Source organism: Sebastes fasciatus, chromosome 8 (assembly GCF_043250625.1).
Source record: "Sebastes fasciatus isolate fSebFas1 chromosome 8, fSebFas1.pri, whole genome shotgun sequence".
In the NCBI taxonomy this organism is placed as follows: Eukaryota; Metazoa; Chordata; class Actinopteri; order Perciformes; family Sebastidae; genus Sebastes; species Sebastes fasciatus.
Window position 1 is genome coordinate 20809880 of NC_133802.1, and position 19538 is coordinate 20829417.

General features: G+C 40.7%; 1 protein-coding gene across 4 annotated transcripts in view; it reads right to left on the minus strand.

Annotated features, from left to right (window-relative positions):
- The window catches only part of cacna2d3a (calcium channel, voltage-dependent, alpha 2/delta subunit 3a), a 129954-nt gene extending 126074 nt beyond the window's left edge, over window positions 1–3880 (minus strand). For all 4 annotated transcript variants that reach the window (XM_074644206.1, XM_074644204.1, XM_074644205.1 and 1 more), the window contains exons 1-2: window positions 3220–3880; window positions 2623–2704 (exon numbers count right to left, since the gene is read on the minus strand). In XM_074644206.1, the coding sequence (XP_074500307.1) occupies window positions 2623–2704; window positions 3220–3338 (201 nt within the window). In that variant the 5' untranslated portion in view covers window positions 3339–3880. The remainder of the gene's footprint in view (window positions 1–2622; window positions 2705–3219) is intronic.
- Window positions 3881–19538: the final 15658 nt, after the last annotated feature.

Consider the following 19538-nt stretch of genomic DNA (forward strand, 5'->3'; position numbering starts at 1 on the left):
TATCTCTCATTCAAGATGATTACATTGGCAGTAAAACCATGTATCAAATTAATGCAGTCAACACAAATTTGAGGCATTTTAATCAGAAGAAAACTTCGATGCACTCTCTTTTCAAACAATGAAAATGCCTTTATTATAAGGGCATAATCGTGTTACACCTAAAAAAAAAACTCCAAAAGGCTTGATGCCGAAACACGTTTGTTTTTAGGTCTAACATGATTATGCCGTTATAATAATGGCGTTTTACTTGTTTAAAAAGAGAGTGCCTTGGAGTTTTGGGGGGATTTTTGTGTCTACATGCATCTTTATCTAAAGAACACCTCAAACAAAAATATTTTTGAGTCCAGGAAGCGCTCTAACCAAAACATTTTTTGTGGCATTTTAACTTGGAACACAAAGTAAAAGCATGAGCCACAATAAGTGCAAAGACTTTAAAACTGCTGTTACGACAAAACATAAATCCTGACGAGCACCGTTTTACACCGTCGTTATTTCTGTGGTTTCTTAACTGAGATTTGTGTACTGAACCGATTCGATTTGTGCATCGTCGTCAGGCAGGTTTTTAATAATTTAACACGCCACCTCCTGGACCACCTTTTTTCCTTCTTAATGTTTCAGCGAGAAAAAGATGGTATGTATTCAGTGATTATCAGATTTGTAATTTAACATACCATGACATACTGTATGCCAAATGCCTCTACGTTCAAAGAATTCCTTGTCTGTCTATTTATGTGGCAGGATTCAGGTTAAGTTGCACGCATAGTGCATTTGTGTGTTTCTGAGACTCATGCAGAGGTAGGGTTATTTCCAAGGGAGTTTTGTTACGCTAGGGTTAAAGAGATAACTGAAGAGAGACTGAGTCCATCTGTCCCCTGCCCAGGGGAAACACACACACAAACACACACACACACCCACACACACACACACACACAGGCGCCTTGGTCTTTTCTCCTCAATACCATCCTCCTCTCTGTGTACAACAGTGTACATCCCTCATTCTTTCTGCCTATTTAAAAGCATATGCGCCCTCGGGGGAACTGTGGTCCCTCCTCAGCGTTCCTGGACAAGAGCTACTAGACTGTACCGGATTCATAATAGAGCGAAACATACAGGACACTGTGACATGTTGCCAAAAGCCTGCGAGTGAATCCAAGTGTGCATTTATAAAACCTGGCACATCTGACAATCCTGCGCGATCCAGCAAGTGCAGGGCACAGTGAACAACACCATACTATAGCAACCTACCAGTTTGGTGTCAAAGATGCACTTTTCCACCACAAAGAGGTCTCCCTAGTCTTTTCTTTGCTCAATTAACCCTGCGGCCTTCATTTGCATTTCATAAAGAGGTCGTCACTCCGTGTGGGAGGGTTATCTTCTTTTTGGAGGCAGAGAAAGATGAGAGGGGGTGAACAGTTTTTATCCTATCAAAAAGATAACACCACTCCTCTGGCTTCCGAGCGGCTGAGGAAATCCACGCTATAGGCCCATATGTGACTGTGCATGTGAATATGCAGAGTGTGTGCATACATTCATGTGTGTGGGAGGGATTTTGTATGTGTACACTCTCATGTATAGGGTACATGTGTAAGTTTGCGCGTCACATCAGATCACTAGTTTGGCCTGTGTGACACCTAACAACTGCAGCCACGCACCACAGTGGGTCTCTGCATCCACAGGGTCCCTGATCTCATGGCCCCAAGCACAACATTGTGTCTGTGCACCCGCTGAGAGGTTAGCTTCAGCTTGGCCCTTTATCCACCGGCTATCCATTAGCCAGTTTTAAACTCATGCTTCATCAACTGACCCTCCATTAGGAAAATTTGCATTCCATCGCACTCAAATCTTGCATTAATGCCACAAAAAGCAGAGTGGAAGAGGTTATGGGACAGATCGCAGAGAAGTATGAAAAGAGGTAAGGGGGTGTTAGAAATGTGAAGAACATTCAGTTGCAAAAAAAATAGGGCTTTCTGGAGAGCATATCTATGTGTGTGTGTGTGTGTGTGCCTGTGTGTATGTGTGTGTGCGTGTATGCATCTGCTGGAGAGCTTGTGAATTGGACACCCATTTGAAAAGGCGCATGTTCCGAATAAGCTTTTAAATCTGTGCCTACCTAGTCGACATGCATTACCAAATTCTCAAGTGGCTAAAAAGCACGGGTTCTGCAGTTTAAGAGATGAAGAGTGACATTTCTCTCGATTAAAAAATTACTAAGCAGCAGTCATTTCCTCTCATAAGCTTTTCACATCCACACAGCAATTTTTTAAAAGTCTCTCAAAAAGGTATCAAATAAACAGTTACTTTACCCCACAGTATCACATAATTTCAGCTTTGCAAAAAATATATATATATATATCTGGAGTAAAGTGTGTGTGTCCCTGGTTGTACTTACACACTGCAAGATGGTGTAAAATTTTTTTTCGAAAAAACATTTTTCAAGGACAGTGGAGCTTCCTTTTAAAAGAAAATCTCTTCTACTCTTCCCAAATATTTTTGCAAAAGTCCACAAAAACCCTGTTCAAGTTCAGTCATGTGGGAATTTGAGGAATATTTTAAGAGTATTGAGGTACCAGAGTGTTTAAATTTGACACCTGAAGTTGAACTCAGACATTAATACATGCTCACCTTCTGCAGCAGCTGGGAGCCGGAGTACTTTGCCGAGATGGACTTCATCTCCCCACCAAATGCTGAAGCCCACAGCTTCACCCTGCAGACACACAGACGAGCAAGACATCAGAAACAGTTTTAAATTGTATACAGGCCACAATTTAGATTAAAAATTAAAACACTTGACTGTGACTAGTCTGCTTTTGGACAGGTTGTGCAAGAGCATTCATTCATTTGCAACCCTTTCAACTCATACTTGATAATGTCAAGTATGAGATGTAAAGGGTTGCAAGGGTTGCATAATTGATAATATCAAGTATGAGATGTAAAGGGTTGCAAGGGTTGCATAATTGATCATATCAAGTATGAGATGTAAAGGGTTGCAAATGAATGCTTTTTTTCAGAATTTTTGTCTCTTTGTTATATATCAAGTTGATTTATAACAAAGAGACAAAAATTGTGGGGGTTATCAAACAAACACATCATTAAAACAGCACAGCAGTGGGGATTATTCACCCACAGATCGCAATAAATATTCTAGGAGCTATTTTTTAATCAAGTTCTGCTTAGAAACTTTTGAGATGCATGCCATGCGTAAAAAGAGCATCTACTTACACGGACGCAGGGATGCTTTGGTGGGTTCCTCCCACCTCACTGACCCTGGTGCTCAGAGTTGAGAAAAGTAGAAACAGACACGCACACCACCACGCTCTGGAACTCCGACCCACCTGCATCTTGGGGCAAAAAAAAAAATACCCTCCCTTTTACGCGCACAGAGCGAGTTTTGGGTTTGCTTATGCTGCCACCTCGGATTTTTTTTCCCTCCTCCTCTCCAGAGAATCCAAAAGTGAAAAGAAAAAGGAGGGAAAATGGAGAAAAAATCTAAAAAAAGTCACGTCTGCTGTCTGACTAAAAAATTCTCATGGTAAATGTGTTCAGCTGGTATGAAGCGATGATGCGCCTTGGCACACAAAAAAAAGCCTTGGATCCTCAGCTGGGTGAGTTATCCAAAGTGGCTCCTGCTGACCGGCGCGGTGCACACTGCTCTGCTGCCCGGTGGAAGGTCGACTCCTCCGGCAGGGAAAAGTCCGCTCTGTCGCTTTGTTTGACCGACCTCACCCCGGAGGAGAGCAGAGGAGAGAGTGGAGGTTTCAGGTTGGGAACCGGTGAGATCATCAAACGATGCAGCGCACAAGATCACGCCTACTCCTCTGGAGGGATGCGACTACAGCCTCCTCTCTCTCTCTCTCTCTCTCTCTCTCCTCCTCTCCTCCTCTCTCTCTCTCTCTCTCTTCCTTACTCTCAGCATCTGAGGAGAGGCTGCTGTTATTGTTGTTGTTGAATTACGCCATACTCTCTCTCTCTCTCTATTTCTCTCTCTCCCCCCACTCTCTAATACAGGACAATAATAACTAGCCTTTAGCTTTCATGTCAGATCAAGTCATGTATGCACTGTATGCCCAGTTCACTGGAGCAGGAATTACTGCCAAAGTGCTGACGAAAGACAGAGAGAGGGAGAAGAGAAAAAGAAAGTGTTTGGGTGTAAAAAACAACAGTCAGAACTAAACATGCAGAAGCTCAGTTTTTATGCACCAAATATTTGGAACAAGCTCCCAGAAAACTGCAGGACAAACTCCAACTCTGAGTTCTTTTAAATCAAAGCTTAAAACTGCCCTGTTTGCTGCTGCTGCCTTTTATTAAAGCACACTGTAAAAAAAATCACAATTTTTTACATTTTTTGTCTGTATTTCAAAATGACAGAAAAAAAATGTAAAAATGACATGTTTCATTTGTGATTCATATGTAAATGGTCTTAGATGGACTTTTATTTTTAGCTTGTTTTTATTTTCTAATCTTTAATCTTTTTATAACTGTTTTAATTATGTCTTAATGTTCTTTTGCACTTTGTCGCAATGTTCTTGAATGTTTATGTAAAGCACTTTGAATTGCCCTGTTGCTGAAATGTGCTATACAAATAAAGCTGCTCTGCCTTGCCTAAAAAAGACAGAAGGAAGTGGTGGGAGGAAGAGGTAAGGACCACATGATAAGTCAGTTAGGCTGTACTAAAGTGTGTCACAATTAAATGCACTTTGTAGCAGTGATGATGTGGCACTGGCAGTGTGTGAGCATATGGGTTGTGAAAGAGGATGAGAGAGCCTCGAGGCGACGGACCCCCATGCGACAGATCGCGTTTCACATATAGAGCTGGAAGGATTCTGGCAAAGCACTGTAAGTGGATCAACAATGACCGGATAGCCTATCACTACCACTGCAGGAGTGGTGCCCCGGTGATGGCAGGTCTATACCTCTTTCACACTAGAATACTCACCTTTGACATAATGTGGGTCAAACATCAATGTGAAACAGCTGTTCTTGGTTAGTCAAACCCATAAAACAACCATCAGACCTCACATTAAAGTGCACTCAGATGAGAAAGTTCAGTGTTTTTAAACTGCAAATCAACACATGCAAAGTTATTACTCTGATATCTACTGCTTTTCCCAGTGACTTCTCTCAACACTGGCCGGTGCTTTGTTGTCACTGGAAAAGCTCCCAGGTTTCCAAACCAGTGAGCATGGACCGTTCTAATGTGACTAAACTGGAGATGAGACTATAATGAAGTCAGCCTGCACTAAAACAGAGCATAACATTGGTCCTGTGTGGTGATCTGGTCTGACAAGCATACTGAGTGTGACAGACTGTACATAAAAATACATCAAACTTGCGTTGTAAAACAATGTGAGAATTGTTAACAGTTGCTGCATGATCATTCTTAGATATAGATAAAAGCAAAACTCCTGCTCAGCCAATCAAAACACAGATTGTTCACCATACCATTGGCGATATAGCACACATTAGTAATCTACTTTTAACCCCGACAGCCGAGCAAACACTTTCTAAATTGATGCAAACAAATGTTTGCAGATGCAGGTAACCCATGAAACATGTACTTAAAGTTACTACAAAGAACTTTCATTTTGTGCTGATTTTGGCGGTCCCTGTGGACAAAAGCGGTAGTGTTTCTGAGCACCAGAGTCCCTTTAGAAAACCTCATTTGACTACCCCAGGGTCTGACAATCGGCACCGCGCAGTCCTAGCTCTGGTTCTCCCGTGCCTCCCTACCCTCTAGCGGGCCCAGCAATACGCCCCGAGCCTCCAGCAGCGTGGTGTCGGTGTTGGCTCCCAGCGGGGACCGGCGGAGCCAACTGACGCCAAACCATTATTTTGATAATTTGGACAGGCCTATGCTGCAGAAGTAGCACACAATATGAGGCACAAAGCACTAAATTAATGTAAATTTGCTATTTTGTTATTTCTTTACATCCATTTACTTGACTGTGTTTCTTGGTATTTTATGGAGAAAATGCTCTATATATGCTGTCTTGCTACTATGTTTTTAGTAGTCATACATTATTTTAAAAGCAACAACAATGTAATGGCAAAGTCAGTCAAATGAACATCTTCTTTTGTGGTGTTTACCTTCTTGTTTCGGAGCGTCACCTCTTCCTGTTGTATCCGTCTCGGCATGTTTATACTGTATCTGGTGTTGCCTGAAGGACAGAGATGGAAGAGATGACAGTTGGCTTACAGCTTTAAAAGACACGTTTCCTTATTCCTGGAAACCTGCACAACTAAAACTAAAATATCAGCTGTAGTAGCTGGACTGACTTCTCTTTACTGAATGGGAGTTTTTTATCCACAAGGCTAAAGTCTCCCCTGAGAGTTCCTGGGAGAGAAGTGTTATTGTGTAGGAATATCACCGAGCGAAGCAGGGCCATTTCACTTGACAGCACAGTGTGGTCTGAATAATAGCAGCTACAGTAAGTGGAGTGAATGGCCAAATAAAAACCCAACATAAAGTATGGAATAAAGAAAAACATCTGTGCGGGTCAGTTCAAGGAAGTCTTTGGTATCAGGACTAGAGGGTGGACAGGATAAATTATTTATGTCTTCCCATGTTCTTATTTCTTATTTTCATCCCATCTTGGTCCTTTTGCGGTTGCAGATGTTTTTCCTCCTCATCTTGTTTCAATGATATTTACCATGTTGAGTATTCACACAAATTGTAGGTCTAAGTATAAGTGGTAATTTTAAAGGGAATGGAATGAGCATTTATACGTAGATGATTTTTCAATCTAAATTGAGGAAATGACACGGCTCCAAAGTAAACAAGAGTCAGATGATAATCAGATTATTGAACATAAATTCCTTGTGTCTCTTATCTATTCACAAGGCTCGTCTCTTTCTGTCTCACCCCCTTTGAGACAACACAATGTAATACTACTCATGTCCCATGGGACCCCGTACACCATCCCATTAGTCTCTCATGATTCCCAATCCATTGTCATAATAGCTTCTAGCCGTGACCTCAAAGACACAGCTAGTTTTCGAGAGAGAATAACATTGTTCCAGTGATATTATTCATTGACATAGAAACATATTATACGTTCCAGTAAGTAGCTAGGAGCCCACCACTTTCCCACATAATTCCTAATGATAGATTCATGCACGTGAGCCAGAGGCATGTCTTGGGAGATTTTCTGCATGGATGGGGCGTTGAGGTAGGAGGCTAAAGTCTGGATTAGCGAGGGATTCTTTTACACACCTTGAAATGGGGATGAGGTTATTAATGTGGTGAGCAAGACCTGATATTTTTTTAAAGGACACGAACAAAATAATGCATTGATTGATGTATATTCTTATAATAAAAGTCCTGCACATGCACACTTAATGAAAAAAAATGTGGAGGAGAATTAGTCATGGGTCACATCAGAGGAAAAAACATCAAAGACTAATGACCCAGTACTGCTTTCCATCTCCTTTCACGCCCACAACCCCTCTTGTTTCTCCTCAAACCCTCCATTTCCTCAGTTCTGAATGCTGTAATCACACCTGATTTTGGAGAGCACAGTGTACCCAAGCTGGTGATAACTGGGCTGTACCTTGCATTACAGCGAAGAAAGAAACATTCTGAAATTTTTTGATGGTGCACTTCCTTTTCCATCCAATAGTGATGGCTTTCAATTCCCCCTATGCCCCTCCAACATAAAACCTGCAGCTTTTTTAGATTAAATTCTGTACAAACTTTTGAATAGTCCTTGGATTCCTGATGTCAGTTTTGTCACATTGACTTTATATTTTCTCCAAATTCTGAGAAAGTGAACATCATTATTTGAGGTCATAGCAAGGTTTTGCTTTGTGCTATAAGAAGGTGTTATTTCATGTGCACGCCAGAGGATTATAAGCATTTGAGGGTCATTTTAAACATCCAAATGATTATAGTTTAAATGTGGAACTGTAAGGAGTCAGCAGATCTTTGGTTCACAAAATAATGAGATGCCGTTGATAGCACTGGAAGATGATAGTTTCTCCCCAAGAGGAAAATGTCTTATAAGTCTTAGAGAGAACATTATACAAACCACATGAGACTATGAACAGCGTGAGAGCTCCATCTCAATGGATATGTTTCCTTTTCTGATGTCCCTAGTTTGACCTAAGGCCTACCAGCTATGCTACATCTCTAGCAGCTCATTAGCACCAAGGTCAATTCCGCATACCACTACAGAATAAAGGATCAGTGGAAAAGCGGTAGGCGTATTGGCATGATTGAACTGGATAGGCTAATACTTCAATGTGCATATATGATTTTTCTTTTTTATCATTCTCCTCAAATATGCATTGTTTTTACTGGACTACTGTCAATAATCTTAAACCCTGAATTCTTTAATTTTTTTAAATTTTTAGAGTATAATACCATAGACTGTATATAAGAAGTGGACGTAGTCATCATGACGTCACCCATTGGTTTGTGAACTGGCGTTTTGAAGCCTTGAGTTTGGCATTTTGCCCATCGCCGTCTTGGTTTTTTGCCATCGCATTGTGGTTTTTTTGCAACCAGAAGTGACACGAGAGGGTGGAGCTAAGTACAACCGAACGCTGAATAAGACATTTCTAGGAGACGTAAAAGGTTATAAGACGAAAACTGAGACAACTTCCAGACCAGACAACAGCGTGGTAGCGACCTGTCAATCACAAGGTAGCCACGCCCTAAAGCATACCCTGCTATATGGTATATTTGACTCTAAATGGGACCATAATTTACTAAATAGACATCATGCGTAATAAATCAAGTGAGAAGTAGGGTCATTTTCTCATAGACTTCTATACATATTTTTGCAACCAGAGGTGTCGCCCCCTGCTGGCTATTAGAAAGAATGCAAGTTTTAGGCACTTCCACATTGGCTTCACTTTTCAGACCCGGAGGTTGCCCGCCGTATAATACCCACAATGAGGTGGTATTTTAGCCCCAGAGTGACAGGCCTTGATGATACATCACAGGGGTTTTAGGGAATTGCACCTTTGACAGATCTGATCAAACTGAGAGTTGCTCCCAACTGTGGTCATCACAACCAGATAGCTGCCACTGTTCCATCCTACTGGTCTAAAAACAGTCCCTATTAGACATTTATCATCTGGGATGACATTGTTAAGGCTGGGCTAGTTTGTATTTACACTAGAAGGCGGGAGACTGAAGGTTGTGTGTGAGTGTGAGCATCGATGTTCTTATCCGTATAGACAGTGATGGGCTCGGTCCCATTAGTGCCCGGGAATTTCAAAGCACGCCATAAATAATTCTTTGTTGCCAGGCTCAAAATTCACCTTGCTCCAGAAATACCTCCCTTAATTCAATTAATAATGAGATGCCAAAGACTTTCCTCCATCAGCACTAGCAGAGAAACAGGCGACTGTATTTGATGAGCTGGAACACAGCTGCCTGTGGAATATGCACTGTCAAGGATCAAAATATCCACCGCATGCAAGATTCATGGGCTCGGAAAACAAGGACAAACCGCACGGAGCTTAGCCACGACGAACGGCAGGGGGCAGCGGCAGCCTCGACGCGGGAGAGGTGAGCTTCTGAGTGGTGCGTCACCTGTGAAATCAGGACAGGGAAAATTACTACTGGGCTTTCCTCCCTTACTGGAAACTGTGTCCTTGAATTAAACATTTGATCTCTAATGTCGTCAAGGGCTGACTGCGCTTGTACAAGAAGTACTCTGAAAAGGAACGTTCATGCAGATGGAAAGTGAATGGAAGCTTTTGGGAAAAATCATCTTCAATAGTGGATGTCAACATACAGTACACTAGGTTGAATAGATGATTAAAAAGCTTATGCACGGAGATTAACTTGGGTTCCTCCGGTGCTGGTGAATGGTAGTCTAATTTCCAGACTGGCATCTCGTCTTTAGAAAATTGTTGTGGATGTTTAGATGCCATTTTGACACATTTAGAAAAAGCACGAACGGTTTTCCCTACGGGTTACCATTCAATCACATTTGAGGAGCTTCTTATTTATTATATAAAATCACAAATCTAAATTTTGGAGATGTTTAATAATCCAGAGGAAAAGATGTACTGTATAAATGCATTATAATATACATTTTAGTTTGTAAGATTGAGAAGTAGTAATGAGTGGTAAAAGTTCAGATATTCCTCCTGGGATAAATGGTGCAAGAGCCTATATAATGTATCTATCATGGCTAATGTTCCCATTTTCTCTAAAACTTTCACCTGAGACTATCTGCATAGCTTGCCTAAGGCATAAGCAGAATACAGTTAGCAGCTGCTTAGGGCCCCAAAACCTCCAGGAGCAGATTATAAACTTGAAGTCCTCCATTCAGTTTTTTTTTAATAATTTACGCATTTAAATGAACAATCTTTTTTTTCTATTTTATGTTAGCACTTTAATGAACTTTACTGAACAGATATTGTTCAGTCAAATCACTTCCTGCTCAGGAACCAAATGGCTTGGGCCGTGTTTTATGTAAGTCTTTTCATGAAACACTAACATCTTGCGGGATTTCTTTGAATCGTGTAGCTGTAAAAGAAGAGCTTACTCAAAAAGTCTGTAGAATATTAACTAGGGCTGTCAATCGATTTGAATATTTAATTGCGATTAATCGCATGAATGGCCATAGGTATCGCGATTAATCGCAAATTAATCGCACATTTTGTATCTGTTCAAAATGTACCTTAAAAAGGAGATTTGTCAAGTATTTAATACTCTTATCAACATGGGAGTGGGCAAATATGTTTGCTTTATGCAAATATATATTCATTATTGGAAATCAATTAAATATACAAAGCAATGACAAATATTGTCCAGAAACCCTCATCATAAAGTGGGCATGTCTGTAAAGGGGAGACTCCTGGGTACCCATAAAACCCATATCTTGAGGTCAGAGGTCAAGGGACCCCTTTGGAAATGGCCATGGCAGTTTTTTCTCGCCAAAATTTAGTATAAATTTGGAGCGTTATTTACCCTCTTTCACAACAAGCTAGTGTGACATGGTTGGTACCAATGGATTCCAGGTTTTCTAGATTCATATGATGCCAGTAACTTCACTCTAGCTTTAAAAATCAGCCCACTACAACCTAAAAATCACAAGTGGCAGTAATGCATTAAAGAAATCAGAGGCGTTAAAATGAATTTGCGTTAACAAATATTATCAAATTAACTTTGACAGCCATAATCTTAACACTTCGAAGTTTATAACATCTGTATCTTTCTTGTATGTTATTGTACATACTTGACACATGCTTCCATGTTAAACATAATTGCCCTGATTAAATTAACCAGTAAGTAAGTAAAAGTAAAGCCAACTCTTGTACGGGTGACAGATGGGGAGGACAGATTCAGACCTCCAAGGTGTACTGCATCTGGTGTCTTCTGACAAGCAGTCAATAGTGAAAGAAAGGAACAGCTTGTTCAGCAAAAGAAAAGAAAAGGGTGGGACATGAAGAGGGGACGACATCCTGTGAAAAGCAGGAGGAGGAGAAGAGGAGGAAAAACGAGTGCTTCAGGCTTTCTTAAAAGGACACCAAAGATTAATTTGTCATTGAACAAAATCTACAGAATGGGACGCATATTAGTGGACATAATTGTGTTTAAAAGCAATTATACACCAGTCATTTCCTTTTCTCGGAGATAAGAATCAGAACATTGAGGCCATTTATGAAAGATAAATTACTGCAAGTCCCATTCTGGCCAAGGGAGCTGCGGTATTGGTGACCCCACTCTGCAGTAGTTGAAACCAAGAAATACTGGCATTAAGAGTTGGGATAATCTATGTTCCCTCTATGTGATTGAAAACTCATTTTCTCAGTAATCGTACCTTTCCCTGTGAGCCATGCTGAGCAGAAAGAGAGGAAGTTTGGCAAACAATAACACTGACTATGACCTTCATGTACATCATAGAGGCGACCAGATACAGGCTACTGTAGTTCCTCACCATCAAACTGTGTGGCAGCTACAAGAACCTCAATTAGCCAAGTAATTAGGTCATATATCAAAACAATGAAGCGCCTGGGCGAGGAGGGACAGAGATGGTCGGAGAGGAGATGAAAAAAGCAGAAGAGAAATAGAGTTTAACGAGGAAACGAGGAAGTATAGGGAGATGAAAAAAAGGGATGGAGTCGGAGAACACAGGTAGGACGGACACGGAGAGAGACTGGAAGAGACAGGAGGAAGCTTTTAAAAGGCTAGAGCATAAATGAGAGAAACGAGAAGGCGCTGCAGAAAGACGGGCCAGTAAAATTGAAAGCAACTGGAGCGTGGTATGACAAGAGGAAAAGAGAGAGGAAGATTTGCTGGGACATATAATCTGGTGTTTAGAGCGCGTCCTGTTGGAAATCAGTGAGTGTCATCCTGGTGACAAATCAGCACGGCTCTCCACACAAGAGTCAGGCTGACTTCTCAGCTATCTCATGGTGCACACTGATAACTAGGGGTGTAAGAAAATATTGAATTGAATATCGCAATATTATGTTTTGTGATACTGTATCGATTCTCAAAAACACTGCATCGATTTTTAATTAACAGTTTACATGCAAAGATTAACTCAATACTTTATTTCATTTGCAAAGAGATGTGCCCTCTCAAAGTAGTGCTATGATGTTGGAGGGACTGTGATAAATAAAAATGCAGATCCCACTGTTCTGATTGCATAAAAAAGTAAACTTTTTTTTTTTACTCAGATTTTATGCATATGGTGGAGGCAGTTTTCCTAAAATTAGATTTTTTTAAAATCGCAATATATCGCCTTACTTACAGTATCGCGATATATACTGCAATATATTGAATCGTAACACCTGTATCATGATACGTATCGTATCGCCAGAATCTTGCCAATATACACAGCCCTACTGATAACCACGTAGAATTATTTAGCATATTTTTTTTACCTGATTTTTTTAAATGTCTGGCAACATCTCACTACTCCTCTGTTGTTTTTGTCATTAAAACGTGCAGTTTTGAATCGACGACAGTAAAATATTTTAAAGAATCGGATTCACATTCAGTAAATTTTACTGAATAATAATTTTTTGACAACTAACTTTTATAACAACAGGATACATTTTTTTTCCAAACATTCAAGAGAGCACTACATCAGGTCTGACATGAGGGCACTCAGATGTCACAGTATCACTTTCTGAATATGTTTGTGTATGAATGCCTGTGCAACCCGATATCACGCCAAAGCATGGAATAAACCCACCCGTCCACCAAAGGATAGCGTGTCAGTATCTTGCCGAGGCATGAACATTACACGCGTGTATGAAGGTGCAGTACCAGCAGGGGGCAACAAAACCACTCAATTAGGTTTAGGCAACAAAACCACTTAGTTAGGTTAAAGAAAAACGTCATGGTTGGTCTTAAAATAAGTACGTAAACTAAGTAAAATATGTACGGAAACACCAGTCTCGAACACAGGTCTCCTGTCACAAGTCCCGTGTTTGTTGGAGCCCATCCACTTCTCCTCCCGCCCTCCATATCAGTCTTTTCTCATTTGTTATTCTACGTCACACTAGCTCTGAACGTCATTTACACCGCAGTCAGTACAGACTACATGGTGTACAAATGACATGCCAATAGCAAGAACAACGTTCTCATTGCACGCTTTCGCCTTGCGCATTATCGTGTCATTCATCAGTTTGGCCTGTATGCATGCATGATGATCCATCATCCATTCAGTGTGTCGCCTTTTCCCTTTTTCTAAACTGTCATGTCTGCACTGCCAGTCTCCTGAGGACCAAAGCATCTCATAGCTCACACTTCACACGCCGGTGTCCTCACACTGGGGTTGTGTTCAGATGCAATAGGTAAACAAACAGAAAGCAGGGATTGTGCGAGATACACACACACACACAAACACACACACACACACACATCTTAAACGACAGTAATACTAAAAGCACTATGACAACATGCATAATTAAAGGCACTCTACCTAAAAATAGAAGGGTGGGAAAGAGAGAGTATGGAAACAAGAGATGAGTGAGAAACGAGAGACAGACAGAGACAGCAGCAATAACAAAGTAGGGGGAAAAAATCCAATGCACAAATTGTGTGGATAGTCTGACTTTTGTTATTAGGGAGTAAACTTGTCAATTTCCTTTTCCATCTTCAAACAAACAGTGTGAAATGACTCAAGCAGCTGTCTGATTGCCTGAAAGAAAAGACTTGATGGGAGAGCGGTGGCTTCATTATGTGGAGAAATAACAGGCAGCCGGCGAGGACGTCTGTGATATTTGCATTATTTTGTGTAGCAGATTAAAAAATGGGCGTTAAAGTGCTCTACATTCACAACATGCACACGACTGATTTGCCCAAAGCATGCCATTCCATTTTACATTCCTCCGCCACTTCAATTAAAGAAAAAACACCTTGCTGTTACAAGTCCTCTCCTTACCCCCATTATTCTCTGTCTCTCCCTTATCCCCCCCCCCCCCCTCCCTCCCATCATCAGCTTATTCCAGATATGCAATCTCCTTTTTATCTTTTTCTTGTGTCTCGTTGGCCGTGCCTCGGTGCACCTTATTAAAATGTATATTTTCAAATCATTCTTCAAAGGCGAACTGTTTGTATAGAGAACCAGAGCCATGCCCCGTGTTACAGGAAATTACAGTGAGACTGAGCAGATAGCCCACCTCTTACTCGCCGTCTGCTTTCTCTGTATTGGTTTTGCCAACATTGTGCTACACAGCTGCAAATCAAGTGACAATATAGCCTACTTTCAGTCATTATATTGGCTTATCATTGTTTCTTCAGACTCCACGAAACGCAGCCCAAGCACTTGGCACAACTGTCAAAACAACCAGCAAATATTTATCTCCGCAGCACTCAATCTGTATCCAAAAACCCCCAAAAAACACACATATTCATAAAACAGCCCAGTACATGTATAAACAAAATGAATGAGCTACTGTAGAGCAGCATACAGTGAAACTCCTCTGATCCACCCATGGGCTGTTTATTTGTTTAAGCCCCGTAGCCCAGACTGCCTTGTTGATAACCAACTCATTTGCAATGATAACATGCCCAAGAGGCTAAAATGAGGCCACTCACTGCGGCGGTGCTGATAGAGGATGAGGAAGTCGGAGGCTGCGATTGGCTTGACTGTGATGTTCAATTAATAGTCAACTCACCGGGTCCTAACGCACTTCAAAGTGCCCCATTGGGCCAAATCAATGATTGACAGTGCAGAATAATCCCTGGCACTGAAGGGCTGAGCAATATTATCTCTAAACTATTTACCATAGTGGACACAGCAAACAAGGAATATGAAAAACGGGTGAAGAATAACTGAAGAAGAGGGGGAGTGTAGTATTATTTTTGCTGCCATCCAGGCCTCCATCCTGTAAAAAGCATGTGAATTCAGATTCCTAAAAAAGGTCCAACTTTACCCACCGACCATCTTTAGTATCCTTCCCATCTCTTGTGCTCCCAGAATGCAAAGCAGCTTAGACAGTGGGACCCCGTCGCAGTTTGGCTGCAACAAAGGAGTTGTGCGGAGTACCCTGCGGGCCCTGTGCTTTCTGGCTGGCAGCTTTACATATAAAACAGGCAGGCCTATCTGTCTCTGCACAGGCTGCGGCCACAAAGTCTGAATCCCCAGTTTGGAGTACTCAGAGGATCCTCGCTCTGGAGTTCTGCACAGGGAGAGATTAGCAACAAACACTAAACATGACTCTTCTTCTGTTCATGTCTCCGAAAAAGGAGGGAAATTATGGATCACTGAGGGAAGTTTGGTCAAATAAAAGTCTTCGGCTTCACCGTCAACACAAAACATCTTTGCCTCCTGGGCCCTGCTGTTCAAAGCTGTTGATGAATCTTTGTTCAATTTAATATGAAGCTTTAGCGCCATCATTGGCTACTGACGTTCAATTAGATACTGAGTTTTAGTCAGTTATTGGCGCTGACCGTCTCTGCAGCAAATAAAAGAACATTTGAAATCTGTCTTTACTTTGGCTTTTCATAACTGGTCACAGTAGGTGCAAATCTTCATAGTTCATTGAGTACAATATGTCCAGAGGTGGCCTACGGTGACTGTGATACAAGCAAACACTGACATCTAGAGCATGTTATATGAAGTTACACTTTCTAAGTATAGATGTGAGGCACACTCAACTATTTGAGGTACATTCAGAGCAAAACAGGCCTACCTTTCTAACCATGACTGGTTGAGAAACCCAACAAAATGTTGATTTTTCATCATCAAATTGTCAAGATTAAACATGACAATTCATTTTAATCCGGTAATAAATAAAACAATTTGTATAGGGGCAAGTAGAAATTGACTTTGGGCAGGTAGATTTCTGACCTACTTGGCTGACAACATTAACGTTGAACCCTCAGGTGCCTCTGTTACTGTATGGCTTATGTACAAAAATACTAGATCTATCTTATAGACCCAGAAAGTATTCATTAGGCAACTGACAAAAAACATGCTTCTTATGTAAACACTTGATGTAATGTGTTAGAAAATCTTTATCTGCATTTGTAAATTCAAATAAATTACAACACACACAAAAACACTATAAAACACCAGGCCCCACTGTATCTGGTCCTCTCTGATAAGCAGAATATGACCATATCTGACTACCTGTGAGCAATGGTCATTTTACAAGTGTCTTATACAGAATGCAGTTGTTCATTGCAGCACACATTACTGAATGCACGGCTATCCTGACCTATAGTGGAGGTATTTAAACATTACATGATCAATGCATTAATTAGAGTCACGCAAACAATCACAACCCTCTTCTCAATCTGTACCGCTTTTTCAGTGAGAAACTTGACATGACGGAAGTGATCGATGCTGCACACCATAAAACAAGATATACCCCTGAGAATGACTGTTTGTGTTTGCTTTCATGAAGTTGAGTGTACAATCTGGCAACCAAACAAAACAATTAGTCTAACAGTGTACTACAATAGGCATCTGCTTGACTCACAAAGCTGGTTTGTTTTCTAAATTTCAGTTCTGAGGTTCTACATTTTAGAAGTCACAAGTTCCCATATTTGATGCAGCTAAAGCTCTGTGATTTGTACTTCTGTTCTGCATGGTTTCATTTGCACAATTAACCGATGGGCCTCAGGACAATTTGTTGTCTGGCTGTGCACCTGTGCAGTACTTTGGTCCACAACAACAACTGCGCTGACCAAATTGACATCAAATGCAGATGCAGTAGCTGATTCTCAAAGTCTCTAAAGTTTTAAAAGTGTGAGCCAGGGGGGGCTCCAAACACTTTCAGGGTAGGCTCAGTTAAAAGAAGTGAAACATATTACATTAATTATCAAAAGATCACAGCCTAAATGTGTGTGTGTGATTTCGTTAAAGAGATACAGTTTGGAGAATTTTACTGTTGATCTCACTTTCCCAATGTCAAAAACTGATAAATGCCTTAGGACGGAGCTTTTTTTAATGTATTTGGTGTAGTCTGAAGTTATGTCAAACAGCAATAATAGGTTACCTTGGCTCAAATGTCGAGTGTAAAGGGATCAAAAAACATAATAATGCCTGATCATAGGCATCCAGGAATTGAGCGAAACTAAGTAAGTAAACTAAGCAGGGGTTGATGGGGTGCCTTTTTCCAAGCTTTGTCTGAGAGGAGGCCCACAGTCTCAGACTTCAAACCTCTGCTCTAAAGGATCACTGAAAACAATCAATCCAACACTATCATTACCAGATCTCCATGACATTTGCAGATATTCAAAACTAGCTCAGTCCATAGGGACTTGGCTTGGGAACTGGAGGGTCGCCAAGTACTGAGTGTGAACTGGTAGCTGGAGAGATGCCAGTTTGCCTCTTGGGCACTGCCGAGGTGCCCTTGAGCAAGGCACCATACCCCCAAGTGCTCGGGGCGCCTGTCAGGGGCAGCCCCCTCGCTCTGACATCTCTCTATTAATGCATGTATATAGGTTCTGTTTGTGCATGTGTGTATTTCGGGCCTGTGTGTATGTTCTATGTAAAATAACAGAGTGTAAAAATTGAATTTCCCCTCGGGGATCAATAAAGTGCCTTTCTTCTTCTTCTTCTTCTTCTTCATCATACACCAAACAATGTTGCTCATTATTACAATGCATAGACAAAAACAACACAGCTGACCACTTGAACACACCATAGACTACATTACAGGCAGGGTTGTGGATGCTACTGGGAAAATATAGATGTGAAACAGCCCAGAGACCCACCAAAGACGCCTTCCAACAACTTGTATGATTCTGTGAGGTAATTCTTATTGAAAAGATCTCCTTGGTGTTGGTTTATGACCACCAGGCATTCAGAGATGGCTTGTTTGGGTTAAGGCTAAGATTAGGTTGAGGTTAATAAGCAGTCTGTTTGGGAAATATTCTATCGTTATGGGTATCTGTAAATTCACGGAAATAACTTTAACACAGGACAGATAATAATGCACACAGTGCACTTTCATAGACTAAGCTACTGGAGTTACCCTGCACTATACTCAATTTCAACAGTCTCTTCGGCACTATATTCACTTTTTTAATAGTCGTGTATCACAACTGTTACCCTGCACTATATTCACTTTTAGCAGTTTTCTTCATCTCATTGTATTTTCATATATCAGGTATATTTTGTTGTACTTTGTATACTAACTTTTTTACTGCCTTTTTACTAACATGTTTTGCACTATGGAACTGTGATGCTGGAAACTTGAATTTCCTCTGAATCAATAAAGTTAGTCACTATCTATCTATCTATCTATCTTTAATGATACAACCCCCAAAAACAACATTTCCCCTATGGTTTGCAAAGGGGGACGAATTTGAATGACGCACCAGCATACAGAGTGCTGACGTCACAAACTAGGATAACATTAGCAAGAAAGCACTGTCCTGTTCTCACAGTGACACACATTATTACACTTTACACACACAAAAAGGTGATTCCTATCAGCAGCTAAAAGGACACAACATGTAGGACAACTATGGGGTGAACGTTACCTGCATGCAGGACAAAACTGAACTCAACCAACTGTGAATCCTGCTGTGAGGCAGCAAACAAGCCGACCCCCAGAAACCAGACCCCTTACTCTTATTGTTACTCTGGTCGTTGCTGTAAAAGTTATCACATTAAGCTACTAAAACACGTTACTACTTCCCAACTGGCTGCCAGGTATCACGGTCAGGTGCTGGTTGTTAGGACCAGTTGTAGCCACTAGATGTCACTGTGCAACAGGAGCATGTCTCCACAAAATGAAATCAGACAGAAATAAATAAATAAATACAATTTAATAATGAATAAATACATTTAAAAGATAAAGTTGAAGTAAATAAAATGCAATAAATAATGTAAAAGTTCATCAAATAAATAAATAAATAAAGGGGGGAAATTAAATAGAAGAGTAGATCGATAGATGAATTAATACAAAGGTAAATAAATAATAAGCAAATAGAATAATCCATATATGTCACATTTTATCAATGAATTAATGCCTACATTTATTTTTAACATTAGTTTTGATATATTCGATGGCATATTTATTTATTTATTTATTTATTGCGTCATTTATTTATTCATTTTTGGATTTTGGCAGGTTCAGTCCTCTATAATTGATGGGACAACAAG